The following is a 14923-nucleotide window of genomic DNA, read 5'->3' as shown; positions in this document are numbered from 1 at the left end:
CCAGGATAGGAATAAAGCCTAATTTATGATTGATTTTATACATTTTAGGGTTAAAGGCCAAAGTTAATTTAATGCTTATGGTAGGAAGAAAAGCTTACATAATCATGAATTCTATGATTAATGTCATCCTTGAAACTAAAAATGTATTTTATGCTTTGATGTTTTCACTGGAAAAAGTTGATCTATATTTGTGAGAAAGGAAGTATCCTTGTTCATAGGCAAAGCATATTCTCTTAGCTCCATAAACAAATCAACCCTAAGGAAACAGGTCATTCATGTTTACTCAGCATTTCCTGAACACATTTATGTACCCATCTAAATGTCCACCAAGTCCTCTCTGCAAATCTACTTGGAATCTGAGCTGACCCCCTGGTGGATGGGACAGACTGGTTTTATGCAGCCAGAAGATGGACCAATAATCTCAGCACAAAGCTGGCATGTTCAAGAGATTTAATTTTTTATATAACAGCTTTAGCCAAAGCTATTCTAGGATTCAGTGGAAGCAGAATTTCATGAGGACAAACTTCTCGACTAATGGCCAATCACTAATCAGCAGGGAGGGCAAAGCCTGGTGTTTGTGTCATGGCCCGGAGTGGAGGGGGTGAGTGGGGCGTCAGTATCAAATAGTAAATCGGGACAACTAGCCTGGCCAGCCTTGCCCTCACAGCCCCTCAGAGCAGCCCGTCAGGAGGCAGCAGATGGATCAATGGTCAAGCCAGGGGGGATTTGCTCTGCCACAGGCTACTGGAAAGCAGCTTTTTGCCTCACAGACGTCCACAAAATGCCTTATTTTACAAGACTCATTTTGTTCTTGTTTTGCTTGATGGTTCTCGTGGAGAGCAGAAAACCCAAGAGGAAGCGATGGACAGGGCAGGTGGAAATGCCCAAGCCAAGGTAAAGTCATAGGTGGGAAAGGAGGGAGGTTACCCTGCATAGTAGCAGCAGCAGTGGCACAGTGGGACGGCTCCCCAGGGGGCTACAGGTCCTATTGAGATATCGCCCTATGAGAACCCAGCTACTTCACTGAACGCAGCCTCTCCCTGGGCACACATACTCTATGTGTCACAAGCATTGAGAGCAGAACTAGACTGGGGTGAGCCTTCCATTCGGATGCCTGTGTTCAGCCAAAGCATTTTGATTTGAGGCAGATATAAATAGTTGGAGATGTAGTGGGTAAAATCATTCTCTGTACAAATCACATTGTGCTGCTTTGTTTCTCAGGGTTACAACCGATGATCTGCTAAATAATTACACTCAAGTATTTTGGGGAGAACTGTATATAGGAACCTAGCCTGAACTATTAAGAAAAAAATGCATACGGGAGTTGTCTTCCTTAAATTATTTGCCAGAGAATAACTTTATAATGATATTGGGTTTCATTTTACTGTTTTGAGACGGAGTCTCGCTGTGTCTCCCAGGTTGGAGTGCAGTGGCGCGATCTCGGCTCACTGCAAGCTCCGCCTCCCGGGTTCACGCCATTCTCCTGCCTCAGCCTCCCAAGTAGCTGGGACTACAGGCGCCCGCCAACACGCCCGGCTAATTTTTTGTAATTTTAGTAGAAACGGGGTTTCACCGTGTTAGCCAAGATGGTCTCGATCTCCTGACCTCGTGATCCGCCCGTCTCGGCCTCCCAAAGTGCTAGGATTACAGGCGTGAGCCACCGCGCCCGGCCAATCATTTTACTGTTTTGAATCTTAGAAGAGGTGTTCAGAAATTTGCTTAATTATCAGAAATATATGTGTGAACAACAGTGAATGCAATTTCATGATGTAATGGAGACATTCCCAAGAAACAATGGCCCAGGATCTGCATTCAAAATCATTACATTACAAATCTAAGTTCCTTAGGAAGTTTATTTTGAATTGACATACGAAGCATCATACTCCAGGCCTGAAGTAGAAATAATGACTGTTAGACATGGAGATAAGAAAAGAACAAGCAGCTAAGATATAAACACCATGTGTGGCATGTTACACATTTATTTTCCATTCTACTAAGCATCAGATAAACTAGTGGTTTTGAATATAAATTAATATCTTGAGGCACATTTTCTAGGTCAGTCCCCAAACATTTTTGAACATGCGCTGCTGTCAATGACAAGTTTTTGAAACTGTACCTCTAATACATGCATATTTACTTATAAATCACATACATGTGCTGTTATAAATATGTATGTTAAAGTTTAATTGATTTCTTATTTTTAGAAAAAAAAAAAAAAAACCCTGAATATAAATAAGAGTTACAGCCTCTACTTCCAGTATCCCAGTGGCAACTGCTGCTCTGGGAGAGGTTATTACTCTCTTTTGTTTATTTGTTTGTTTGTTTTTTGAGATGGACTCTCTGTCACCCAGGCTGGAGTACAGTGGCGCAATCTTGGCTCACTGCAACCTCCACCTCCCCGGTTCAAGCGATTCTCCTGCCTCAGCCTCCCGAGTAGCTGGGATTACAGGCGTGCACCACCATGCCTGGCTAATTTTTGTATTTTTAGTAGAGACAGGGTTTCACCATGTTGGCCAGGCTGGTCTCAAACTTCTGACCTCAAGTGATCCACCCACCTTGGCCTCCCAAAGTGCTAGGATTACAGGCAGGAGCCACCACACCCAGCCTATAATTACTCTCTCTGGAGCCTAGTCCTACTCAGCGGAAGGCAAACAGATCAAAACCCTCCAGAACGATGGGAAAGAGGCCCTGCTCTGAACAACCCATGCGGGTTGGGTTGCCAGAACCATAGGCTGTTAAACTGGAAGGAGCCTCAGATGTCATCGGCCCAGCAAGTCCCATGAACTCTAATTTTGGGAAACGTGAATGGCTGTTGAGTGAAATGGGGTTCCAGGGCCACCAAAACGTGGAAAACCCTGGTTTAGACCATTTTCAACAGATGTCTCTACAGCAGAACTTTTAGAACCTTTGTTATGCAAATAGGCACTGTGAGAATCTTGAAGAGAGGGATAAATTATGCAGGGCTTCTCAGAAACAACTAAAAAATCCACAGTTTTTTGGACTGTCTTGTGGGATTCCTACTCCATGGAGCACACACTGGGAAACTGTCCAAATCAACTCATTTGACAGATGCTGAAATGGCTCAGGGGCATGAGTAAGTCACACGGCCTGCTAGTGGCTTCCCAACACTAGAATGTAGGTTCCTGATTTACTTAGACTGGAGGAAAATCTGTTCAAAACTGTCTATTCTGTAAGAACTGGGGTTCAGCACAAGTCCCTTGGGGTGCCCAGGGACCCCACTCAGCAGCCTGGGCTGTGGCGGCACCTCCATCTCACTTTTCCTCAGAAGTCCACAGTCTCATTCCCAAACCCGCGCATGAGCCTGGGCACAGCTGGGCTCTGACTCTTAGCGGGGAGGAGACTTTGTTGAAATCCAGCCCATGAGGTGTTAAAGTGGGAAAAGATGAACACATACATTTCAAGGAAGTAAAATATTTATTAAACTGAGGCTGGGGGAAAAGGACAGGGAATGTGGTTCTGGGCCTTTCTGCATCCATGAGAATGCACACACAGTCAGACAGTCAACAGGGTGACGCCTCCTTGTGAACATTTCAGCCAAGCCTCTGACAATTTATTTTTCCAAATTACTTTCATTATTGACACGCAGGTGTCAAGCTATACGAACAAATAAGAAAATGACCAGACCCCTTCTGATTACAGTCTTAGAGTGCTTTCTCTCTTTAGGATTGCTCCTTTTCTTAGAAGTCCTGTTCATACACACGGTCACACTCACACCCATACCACATGCCACATGTGTGGCTTCATGGGCACACACTATGCACATGGTCACCCTCACACATGCACACTGTGAAGACTTCTTTGAACCTGGAAGCCTTCCCTGCCTCACCCCGGCCAAGGCATGCACACAGAACAATGATTCTGCCCAGCAGCTGCTTTTACAAAGACCGGCCCCTGTTTTCTGCTACTTTGTGTCTCTGTGTACTAAATGGCTGCAGAGTGAGTCTGTTTCCTCTTGGCTGTTATTGGTTTTGTTCTGTTCTCCCAGCTCTCAGCCTTCCAACTTTATTCCTACTCCTCCTGGCCTGCTGCCAAAGTTGGCCTCCTGACCACACGATTGCCCTTCTTTCTTGCCAAGGGAGGCACTTCTCCCTTGAGAGCTGACTCTGGGCTGTGCCCTGGACAGTACTGTCAGGCCCCTGCAGGTCTCAACGTGGAGCCCCCTCTGTAGCTTCCTTCCCCATCTGCTGCCTCCTCAGTACCCCTACCTCGGCCATCCTTCCTGGGTCTGCACTGTGGTTCTGTTCCGCTGGAGGCAGGAGTAGCTTTGCTTTCCAGCCACACAGTGACCCTCATCCACTGCTGAGGGTCTTGGCAAAGGAAAAGGAGTTGGGAATTCAGGAAAATCAGGTTCAGACCTTGGTTCTGCCGCCATCTAGCGTATGTGGCCATGTTTCCTGCTCTCTCTGAACCTCCGTTTCTCCAGCTGAAAAGGGGGGTGGTGAGCCCTTCCCCATGGGGATGATGTGAAGATGGGGTGAGGTCTGCCTAACGTCCTGCAGTTCAGGGCCTGCACAGGGAGGAGGGGCATCCACGAATACCTGATTATCCTGGTTGCTGTTATTGCCAAAAAACCACAACACGGTGACATCAGCCCTGCTTCCAAAGGCATAGTGGATCCATTTTTCTTCTTCCCTCACCCCTCACCCAAAGGCCGGGTTTGAGGTTCCATGAAGGTCCTGGCTGCCCTGCCATGGGTGGGTGGGGGCTCAGGAAGGAGTCTAGGGTCTGAGGGCCGAGACTGTGTGGGCCATCTCTTGTGAAAGGATGAATGGAGAGCATATGGCTCATACAAATAGCCCAAGGCTCAGGATCTTAGTGGCTTGATCTCTTAAAAAAACTCTGGGCCCTCAATGGCAGTGGGATTTAAATCTCTCTCTTGTTGGGGTGGGTGGCATTCTGGGACTTCCGCTCTCCTAAGCCTTTTCCTAAATGGATGTAAAACTGTGCTGACCAGGAGGGATTTACTCCCTGTGAGTCAGAGGGGCAGTGAGCCGGCTGCACTTACGGTTTAATGTCTATGATCTGCTAAGCCCTCGGGCTGAGCTCTTCATCTGCCTTCCGGAGGCGTCTTTCATGGGGCGTCTGCACATGGCCCCTCACACGGTCACTGCCCAGAGACCCAGGCCTGGCCCCACTTGACTCCTGGAGGCAAGGCTTGAGGAAGAGATCAGTGTGTGTGTGAAAGCTCCTTGGCAGCACCCGACCATGACTACACATGGCTTAAGGGGACTGGACAGTCCCGTATTTCAGCCATAGGGGAGGAAGTTAAATTGGACTTTCCTCTTTGACCTGTGAAGCTATAATAGGCTTGTCTAAAAGCGAATCTTATCATAGCTTCCTCTTCCATCTGCCTAACACTCTTCGTTGTCTTCCCATTGCCTTTGGATAAAGACAGAATTCTTAACATGACTCTCAAGGCTCTGCCTGGCCTGGCCTCTGCTTGTCCCTGCAGCTTCATTCTCTTCATTCATTCCCACCACACCCCCACCCCCTCCCGCTTCTCATCTAATGCTCACTCGTTCTTCAACCTACGCCACTTCAAACTGAGTGCGGCCCAAACCAAACTATGCATGCATTGAGTTCAGATGCCTATAGGATACTCAATTAGGGATGCTGAGTTAGGAATCAGATATAAAGGTTGAGAGTAGAGGGTAGGGATTTAAGAACATCAGCATGTTGATGACAATTTAAGCCATCAACTTAGGTGAGTCTGCCAAAGAGAGGGTAGAGAGAGAAGATGGCTGGGACAAGGTCCTGGGGACACTGACATTTAAGGGATGGGGTGAAGAATAGGGGGATGCTGCAGTGGAGAAGCGCCTGTCAGAGAGGTAGGAGGAAAACCAGAGTACTTTGTTCTGAAAGACACAGTTTCCGGCAGAAGCAGGGACCTTCCTGTCTGTAGCTGTGGAGAAGCCAGACCTCAGCAAGAGCACCTGTAGGACCAGGGGTTGGGCATAAGTAGGCAAGAGGGCTTGGAGTGAGGCAGTGCCAGCAGCCTGTGGAAGATGGCTATTTGGAAGAGTTAATTATTTACTGAGGGGGAAATAAATTTTTTTTTAGGTGGAACAGTGAGGATTTTTAGGGCAATGAAACTATTCTATATGATACCATAATGGTGGATATACATCATTATACATTTGTCCAAACCCAGAGAATATCAACACTAGGCTGAGGATGGTGTCTTATGCCTGTAATCCCAGCAGTTTGGGAGGCTGCAGCAAGAAGATCTCTTGAGGCCAAGAGTAACATAGTGAGACCCTGTCTTTACAAAAAAAAAAAAAGATTAGCCAGGCACGGTGGCATGTGCCTGTTAACCCCAGCTGCTCAGGAGGCTGAGGTGGGAGGATCACTTGAGCCCAGGTGTTTGAGGCTGCAGTGAGCTACAATTGCACAACTGCACTCCAGCCTGGGTAACAGAGCAAGACCCTGTCTCTAAAAAAAAAAAAATAATAATAATAATAAGCAGCATGGGTGCTAATGCTAATGCTGTGTCAATGCAGGATTATCAATTGTAACAAATGCACCAACCCAGGGGGGATGCTGATAGTGGGGAGGCCATGCATGTTTAGGGGCAGAGGGCATATAGAAACTCTGTACCTTCTGCTCAATTATGCTGCAAACCTAAAATTACTCTAAAAAAAAGTCTTAAACATTTTTTTAAAAAAGGAAATGTTTAAATAATATAACCAACACACCTATATTGCCATCACTTTCAATGCATTTTGCATGAATTGAGAGCTAGAGGAAGATGTGGAGTTTAGATGGGTTTTCTGCTTAGTTGTAATTCCAGGTGGGAGAGCCTAGAATCCAGTTTGAATACTGGTGGGAATGAGCCATGAAAGGGGGAGAAGCTGAGGAAGCTGTGGGGAGGGGGCATGAGGGCAGGGTTCAAAGGACTCTGTGAGAAGGGGCATTAGGCACTTCTGCTGAGCCTCAGTTACCTCACCACCTACACGTCTGGAGGATGTGCAAATAGGGCAGGACAATGTGGAAGGCAGCAGCAGGGTGGAAGGACAAGAGGGTGGGTGAGTTTGGAAAGCAGATGTGAGAGTGGCTGAGTGAGATGGCTGCCAAATGGGAAGCTGTCCTCATGCAAGTCAGGCTCTCCTCAGGACATTTGCTCTGCTGTTTTCTCAGAATTACTTCCTTCAGGTCCTCTCATGACTCCCTCCCTCCCTCCAGGACTCAGAAGAATCACCAGTCACCTCATCTAAACAGCCCTCTATTCCAACCCGTAGCTCTCTATTCCTTACCCTACTTTGTCACGTGATTTATCTGTCCACTGGTTTATCGTCCACCTCCCTGACTAGGTTGGAAGCTCTGTGAGGACCGTGAACATATGCCCTCCCCATGGCTCGGGCAGTGTCTGCACAGAGTAGGGGCTCTATAGAAACGTAGATGCTCTATAAAAATATGTTGCACAAATCAATTTGAGTCTAGGAATTGGGGAACTGTGTGACCAGGGTGTGGGACAACTGTCTGTGTGGATGTTGACATCCTCAAGGTTGATGGGAGGAACTAAATGGAGAGAAAGAGAAGCAGGTTTGTTCCTGAGCCCTCACGGGGGTGGGGAAATGACTGGGAGGTCTGGGGCAGTGAGAAGCTGGGCCAGGCAGTGTTAGAAGTAGGGCTGTAAATCGGAAAGCCCTGGCTTATAGGGGAATCTGGGGTGGGCAGGCTAACTTTTATACTAGCACCAAACAATAAAACTTTTGGTGATTATGGAAATGTTATTTATTTATTTAATTTTTTTTTATTATCACACTACACTGAGGTAATGGAAAGATTATATAGCTGCACTGTTCAGTACAGTAGCAACCAGCTGCATGGGGCTATCAAACACATATGTGTGGCTAGTATAATGGAAAAACCGAACAGTCATTTATTTAGCTTTCATTAATTGAAATAGCCATATGTGTCTAGTGGCCACTTTATTGATCAGTGCAACTTTAGACCTCCCATTGAATTATGCCATCTGGGCAGAGCCGGTGAGGAATGAAACTTAAGGATTTCATAAGAGGATGCCTCCAAGATCAGAACCTCCAGAGAGGAAACCATCACTTTCCTCTTACAGAGTTTAAACAGGAAACACACCTGTTGCCCTCAAAAGTGAATGAAGGCCGAGCGTGGTGGCTCATGCCTGTAACCCCAGCACTTTGGGAGGCCAAGGCAGGTAGATCACCTGAGGGCAGGAGTTCGAGACCAGCCTGACCAACATGGTGGTCCCGTCTCTACTAAAAATACAAAAATTAGCTGGGTGTGGTGGCTCATGCCTGTAACCCCAGCACTTTGGGAGGCCAAGGCAGGTAGATCACCTGAGGGCAGGAGTTCGAGACCAGCCTGACCAACATGGTGGTCCCGTCTCTACTAAAAATACAAAAATTAGCTGGGTGTGGTGGCAGGTGCCTGTAATTCCAGCTACTCGGGAGGCTGAGGTAGGAGAATCACTTGAACCCAGGAGGCAGAGGTTGCAGTGAGCCAAGATCTCACCACTGAACTCCAGTCTGGTGACAGAGCAAGACTTCATCTCAAAAAAAAAAAAAAAAAAAAAAAAGTGAATGAAGTTTGACAAGAACAGGGAGGAAAACAGAGGTATATGTAAATAAACAACAAACACTCAAAACCAAATCTCCATTGATTTCTAAAAACCTTCAATATGCTGCACACAACAGAGTCACAGGCCTTGAGGGCTCTGGTTTCTTCAGCAGGTGAGTTAGCAGTTTCTCACTTGCTACTACTAAGTTGTCAGCACCAACAGGTGCCCTGGGCAGCTCTCAGGACATTGCCAAAGGCATTAGATTAAGGCTTATACTAACGGTTCTCAAATGTTGCTCTACCTTGGAATCATCCAGGAGCTTTAACAAATTTCCAGTGCTGAGACCTCCATCCCAACCAGTCAAATTCAAATCTCTAGGGGTGGGATTTAGGCATCATTGGTTTTAATATCTCCCCAGGTGATTACAATCTGTAGCTAAGTTTGAGAATCATAGGTCTAGCCAACATAACACAAAGCCACATAGAGTTTATTATCATTAAGGTATTCCAAGATCTAAAAATGCTAAGTTTGGAATGACTGTGATTCTTAGCCTTGATTTCATGGGAATAGCTGGGGAATTCACCCCAGGGAGGTGAATTTGGTTGTTCTGGGGTACAGCCTGGGCATCAGGGTTTTTAAAAGCCACTTGAGATGATTCTAAAGTGTGGTTAAGGCTGAGAAACATCTGGGTTACAGATGATGTTGACCAAATGTACTAGAATGGAATTGGTTTAAATTTCTCCCAGAAGTTGTTTGTGTGGTCATGTTGCTACCTTTTATTGAATGCCTGCTACATGCCGGGCATTGTGCTAAGTGCAATGGACACAGAGATAAACCCTAGCCTAACGCTCTTAGAAGGCTAAGTGAGACATGTACACAAAGTAACTTCAGTGCCAGGCACAAACCAAAAGCCTATAAGAGGAACAGGTAATGTACTGTGGATTAGCCTGGCTGTGTGAAGGTTCCTTCTCTTCCTCCTTTTTCCTTCTTTCCATTTTTTTTCTTTTTTTCTCTTTCCTTCTTTCCTTTTCTCTTTTTTTTTGTTTAGTAATAACTGTCAGCAGACAATTGCCTTAGAACATTTTGGATCTGACTGCTTTAGTGTGCAGTTGTGGTGAAGAAAATGATCTGGAAAGAGTGAGCGTGAAAGAAAGAAGAGAGAATCACTCCTTTGCCGTCACCTGGTTTAGAGGAAGGACTGACCAGGGCTGTGTCCTGGGCTCCAGCTCTGGGTGCACCACCTAGGTGGATGGTCAGAGCAACTCTGTCCTCCACTGGCTGTGAATTGTCTTTCTAAGGAGGGAGGCTTTGTCCCAGGGTAGGTTCTGCAGACCTGGACTGAAGTAAGGAGCATCATATTTGGCAAAGATAAAACCAGCATTTAAAAGTTTTGACTATATTTGTCTTAGAAGTATATTTATCACAAAACCATTCTTATAACATCACGAGAATTTTTTTTTTTTTAAACACAGGGTCTCACTCTGTTACTCAGGCTAGAATGCTCACTGCAACCTCAACCTCCCAGGCTCAAGTGATCCTTCTGTCTCAGCCTCTCAATTTGCTGGGACCAGGGGCGTATGCCATCACACTCGGTTATTACATTTTTTTTTTTTAAAGAGACGGGGTCTTGCTATGTTGCCCAGGCTGGTCTCAAACTCCTGGGCTCAAACCATTCTCCTACCTGGGCCTTCCAAAGTGATAGGAATACAGATGTGAGCCACTGCACTCGGCCAAGAAATTAAATAAAAAAAAAATCATGATCTTCCACTACTCAGCACAATCATTTTCTTTTTCTTTTTTTCTCATCACACATTTATTTATTTATTTATTTATATTTATTTACTTATCCTGGGTGAGATTCTTATTTATTTTTAAGATTTCTATTTTAGGTTCAGGGGTATACATGCAGACTCGGTATAGAGGTAAACTTGTGTCACAGGGGTTTGTTGTACAGATGATTTTGACAACCAGGTACTAAGCCCCGTACTCAACAGTTATTTTTTCTGACCCTTTCCCTCCTCCCACCCTCCACACTCAAGTAGGCCCCAGTGTCTTTTTTCCCCTCTTTGTGTCCATGTGTTCTCATCACTTAGCTCCCACTCAGAAGTAAGAATACATGTGGTATTTGATTTTCTGTTCCTCCATCCAGTTCCATCCATGTTCCAGCTAAAGGACATAATCTCATGCTTTGTGTGTGTGTGTGTGTGTGTGTGAGACAGGGTCTTTGTCACCTAGGCTGGAGAGCAGTGTCATGATCATGGCTCACTGCAGCCCTGACCTCCCTCCTGGGCTCAAGTGATTTTCCCACCTCAGCCTCCCAAGTAGCTGGATGTGGCACCGTGTTGCTCAGGCTAGCCTTGAACTCCTGGGCTCAAGTGATCTGCCTGCCTTGGCCTCCCAAGTCCTGGGATTACAGGTGTGAGCCACCACCCCCAGCTGATCAAATTCTTTTTTATGGCTGCAGAGTATTTCATGGTATATGTGTATTACATTTTCTTTTTCTTTTTTTCTGGACAGCAATGGCACAATTTCAGCACACTGCAACCTCCACCTCTCGGGTTCAAGTGATTCTCATGCCTCAGCCTCCTGTGTAGCTGGGATTACAGATGTACACCACCATGCCCAGCTCATTTCTGTAGTTTTAGTAAAGACAGGGTTTTGCCATGTTGGCCAGCCTGGTCTTGAATTCCTGGCCTGTGATCCATCTGCCTTGGCCTCCCAAAGTGCTGGGATTACAGGTGTGAGCCACCATGTGTGGCCATACCACGTTGTCTTTATTCAATCTGTCACTGATGAGCATTTAGGTTGATTCCATATCTCTGCTATTGTGAATAGTGTTGCAATGAACATGCATGTGTCTTTATGGGAAAACAATTTACATTCCTTTAGCTATATACCCAGTAATGAGATTGCTGGGTAGAATGGTAGTTCTGTTTTTAGCTTTTTGAGGAATCACAACACTGCTTGCCACAATGGTTGAACTAATTTATATTCCCATCAACAGTGTATAAACGTTCTCTTTTTTCTGCAACCTCACTAGAATCTGTTATTTTTTGACTTTGTAATAATAGTGATTCTGACTGGTGTGAGACGGTATCTCATTGTGGTTTTGATTTGCATTTCTCTAATGATCAGTGTTATTGAACTGTTTTTCATATGTTTTTTGGCTGAGTGTATGTCTTCTTTTGAAAAGCATCCGTTCATGTCCTTTGCCCACTTTTTTTCTTTCTTTTTTTCTTTTTTTGAGATGGAGTCTCACTCTCTCACCCAGACTGGAGTGTAGTGGCATGATCTCAGCTCACTGCAACCTCTGCCTCCCAGGTTCAAGTGATTCTCGTGCCTCAGCTTCCCAAATAGCTGGGATTACAGGTGCACACAACCACACCCAGCTAACTTTTGTTTAGTAGAGACGGGGTTTCATCATGTTGGCCAGGCTGGTCTTGAACTCCTGACATCAAGTGATCCGCCTGCCTCATCTTCTCAAAGTGATCCTCCTGCCTCAGCCTCTCAAAGTGCTGGAATTACAGGCATAAGCCACTGTGCCCACTTTTTGCCTACTTTTTAATGGGGTTTGTTTTTTCTTGTAAATTTAAGTTCCTTATAGATGCTGGATATTAGATCTTTGTCAGATGCATAGCTTGCAAATATTTTCTCCCATTCTGTAGGGTGTCTATTTACTATGTTGATACTTTATTTTTTTGTGCAGAAGCTCTTAAGTTTAATAAGATCCCATTTCTCAAGTTTTTGTTTTGCTGCAATTGCTTTTGGCATCTCCATCATGAAATCTTTCCCACTTCCTGTGTCCAGAATGGTATTGCCTAGGGTGTCTTCCAGGGTTTTTACAGTTTTGAGTTTTATACTTCAGTATTTAATCCATCTTGAGTTGATTTTTGTATATGGTGTAAAAAATGGGTCCAATTTCAATCTTCTGCATATGGCTAGCCGGTTCTCATAACACCATGTATTGAATGAAGTGTCCTTGCCCTATTGCTTTTGTTGGCTTTGCATAAGATCAGATGGCTGTGGGTGTGTAGCCTTATTTCTGGGCTCTCTATTCTGTTCCTTTGGTCTATGTGTCTGTTTTTGTACCAGTACCATGCTGTTTTGGTTACCATAGCCTTGTAGTATAGTTTGAAGTCAGGTAATGTGATGTCTCCAGCTTTGGTTTTTTTTTTTTTTTTTCCTCCTTAAGATTGCTTTGGCTATTTGGGGTCTTTTTTTGATTCCAGATGAATTTTAAAATAGTTTTTTCTAGTTCTGTGAAGAATACCTTTGGTAGTTTGATAGAGATAGCATTGAATCTATAAATTGTTTTAGGCAGTATGACCATTTTAATGATATTGAGTCTTCCTATCCATGAGCATGAAATGTATTTTCATTTCTTTGTGTCATCTCTGATTTCTTTCTTTTTTTTTATCTGACAGCAATAGATTTATTAAGTATCCCTGAAAATATAAACACAAACCAGTAAAAAACAAATCCATAAAATGTCAGGCCTGGAGCTGCAATAAGACAGAGACAGGAGCAGCACACATGTGGCCTAGGTGGGGAGGACGGGTGTAAACACTGCAGGAGGGTGGCAAGGCAGCCCTAGCGTGAGTGGCAAGGTGGTGGGGGAAAGCTGGGGACAGTGTCGACAGCAAGATGGCTCTGGAGGTCAGATACTGCTGGCCTTGGCCCCAGCTTCCACCTGCCCCTCACTCCAGCTGCAAGCAGCTTCACTTGGGGCCCTGGGCCTCCAACTCCTCCTCCTCATCTGCGAACATCTCACCCTCCTCCTGGGCCATGGAGTCCTGGTACTGCTGGTACTCGGACACCAGGTCATTCATGTTGCTCTTGGCCTCGGTGATCTCCATCTCGTCCATGCCCTTGCCCATGTACCAGTGTAGGAAGGCCTTGTGCTGGAACATGGCCGTGAACTGCTCTGAGATGCTTGAACAGCTCCTGGATGCCCGTGCTGTTGCTGATGAGGGTGGAGGACATCTTGAGGGGGGTGGGATGTCACACACGTCCACCTTCATGTTGTTGGGGATCCACTCCACGAAGTAGCTGCTGTTTTTGCTCTGGATGGACAGCATCTGCTCGTCCACCTCCTTCATGGACAGGCAGCCCTGGAACACGGTGGCCACTGCCAGGTAGCAGCCGTGGTGCTGGTCGCGGGCAGCCATCTTGTTCTTGGCGTCAAACATCTGAGGGGTGAGCTCGGGCACGGTCAGGGCCCGGTAATGCTGGCTGCCCGGGCTACATGCCTGGCATGAAGAAGTGCAGGCGGGGGAAGGGCACCCATGTTCACCACCAGCTTGTGCAGGTGCGCATTGAGCTGGCCCAGGAAGCACAAGGAGGTAGTGATCCTGCTCATGGTGGCCAACATCAGGTGGCTGAGGTCCCCGTAGGTGGGCGTGGCCAGCCTGAGGGTGCTGACGCAGATGTCCTAGAGCGCCTCCTTGTTGATGCAGTAGGTCTCATCTGTATTCTCCACCAGCTGGTGGATGGACAGCGTGGGGGTTGTAGGGCTCCACCACAGTGTCTGACACCTTGGGCGAGGGCACTATGCTGAAGGTGTTCATAATGCAGTTGGGATACTCCTCATGCATCTTGCTGATGAGCAGCGTGCCCATACCCGAGCTTGTGCCCCTGCCCAGCGAGAGGGTCAGCTGGAAACCCTACAGACCGTCGCAGTTCTCACACTTCTTCCGCACATCCAGGACGGAATCCACCAGCTCCGCACACTCCGTGTAGTGACCCCTGGCCCAGTTATTAACGGCCCCACTCTGACCAAAGATTAAATTGTCAGGCCTGAAAAAATGTCCAAAAGGCCCCGAGCGGACACTGTCCATGGTCCCGGGCTCCAGGTCGACGCATGGCCCGAGGCACATACTTGTGAGAAGAGGCCTCGTTGTAGTAGATGCTGATCTGCTCCGGCTCCAAGTCCGAGTTCCCCACGTAGTTGCCGCTGGGGTCTATGCCATGCTCATCACTGATGACTTCCCAGAACTTGGCCCCGATCTAGTTGCCGCACTGGCCGGCCTGAATGTGCACGATCTCCCTCATACTGGGCGTGTCTGGCAGGCGGCTGCGGACGGGAAGGCGGGCTGGGCTGGCTGCTGACATCTCTGATTTCTTTGAGTGGTGTTTTTGCAATTCTCATTGTAGAGATCTTTCACCTCCCTGGTTAGCTGTATTCCTAGGCATTTTATTCTTTTTGTGGCAATCATGAATGGGATTTCATTCCTGATTTGGCTCTAGGCTTGACCATTGTTGGCATATAGGAATGCCAGTGATTTTTTACATTGATCTTGTATCCCAAAACTTTGCTGAAGTTGTTTATCACCTGAAGGAGCTTTTGGGCCAAAACTATGGGGTTTT

At 46.4% G+C, this 14923-nt stretch overlaps 1 protein-coding gene and 1 pseudogene across 1 annotated transcript in view; one reads left to right on the top strand and one right to left on the bottom strand.

Moving 5' to 3' along the window:
• Positions 1–499: 499 nt before the first annotated feature.
• The window catches only part of GABRR2 (gamma-aminobutyric acid type A receptor subunit rho2), a 62024-nt gene continuing 47600 nt past the window's right edge, over positions 500–14923 (top strand). Inside the window, exon 1 of the mRNA XM_003822874.7 lies at positions 500–894. Coding sequence (XP_003822922.3) covers positions 707–894 — 188 coding nt within the window. The 5' untranslated portion in view covers positions 500–706. The remainder of the gene's footprint in view (positions 895–14923) is intronic.
• Positions 5760–14608, bottom strand: LOC100969084 (tubulin beta-3 chain-like; annotated as a pseudogene).

Source organism: Pan paniscus, chromosome 5, assembly GCF_029289425.2.
Source record: "Pan paniscus chromosome 5, NHGRI_mPanPan1-v2.0_pri, whole genome shotgun sequence".
In the NCBI taxonomy this organism is placed as follows: domain Eukaryota; kingdom Metazoa; phylum Chordata; class Mammalia; order Primates; family Hominidae; genus Pan; species Pan paniscus.
The sequence above is the reverse complement of the archived record's forward strand: the minus strand, read 5'-3'. Positions and strand labels throughout refer to the sequence as shown.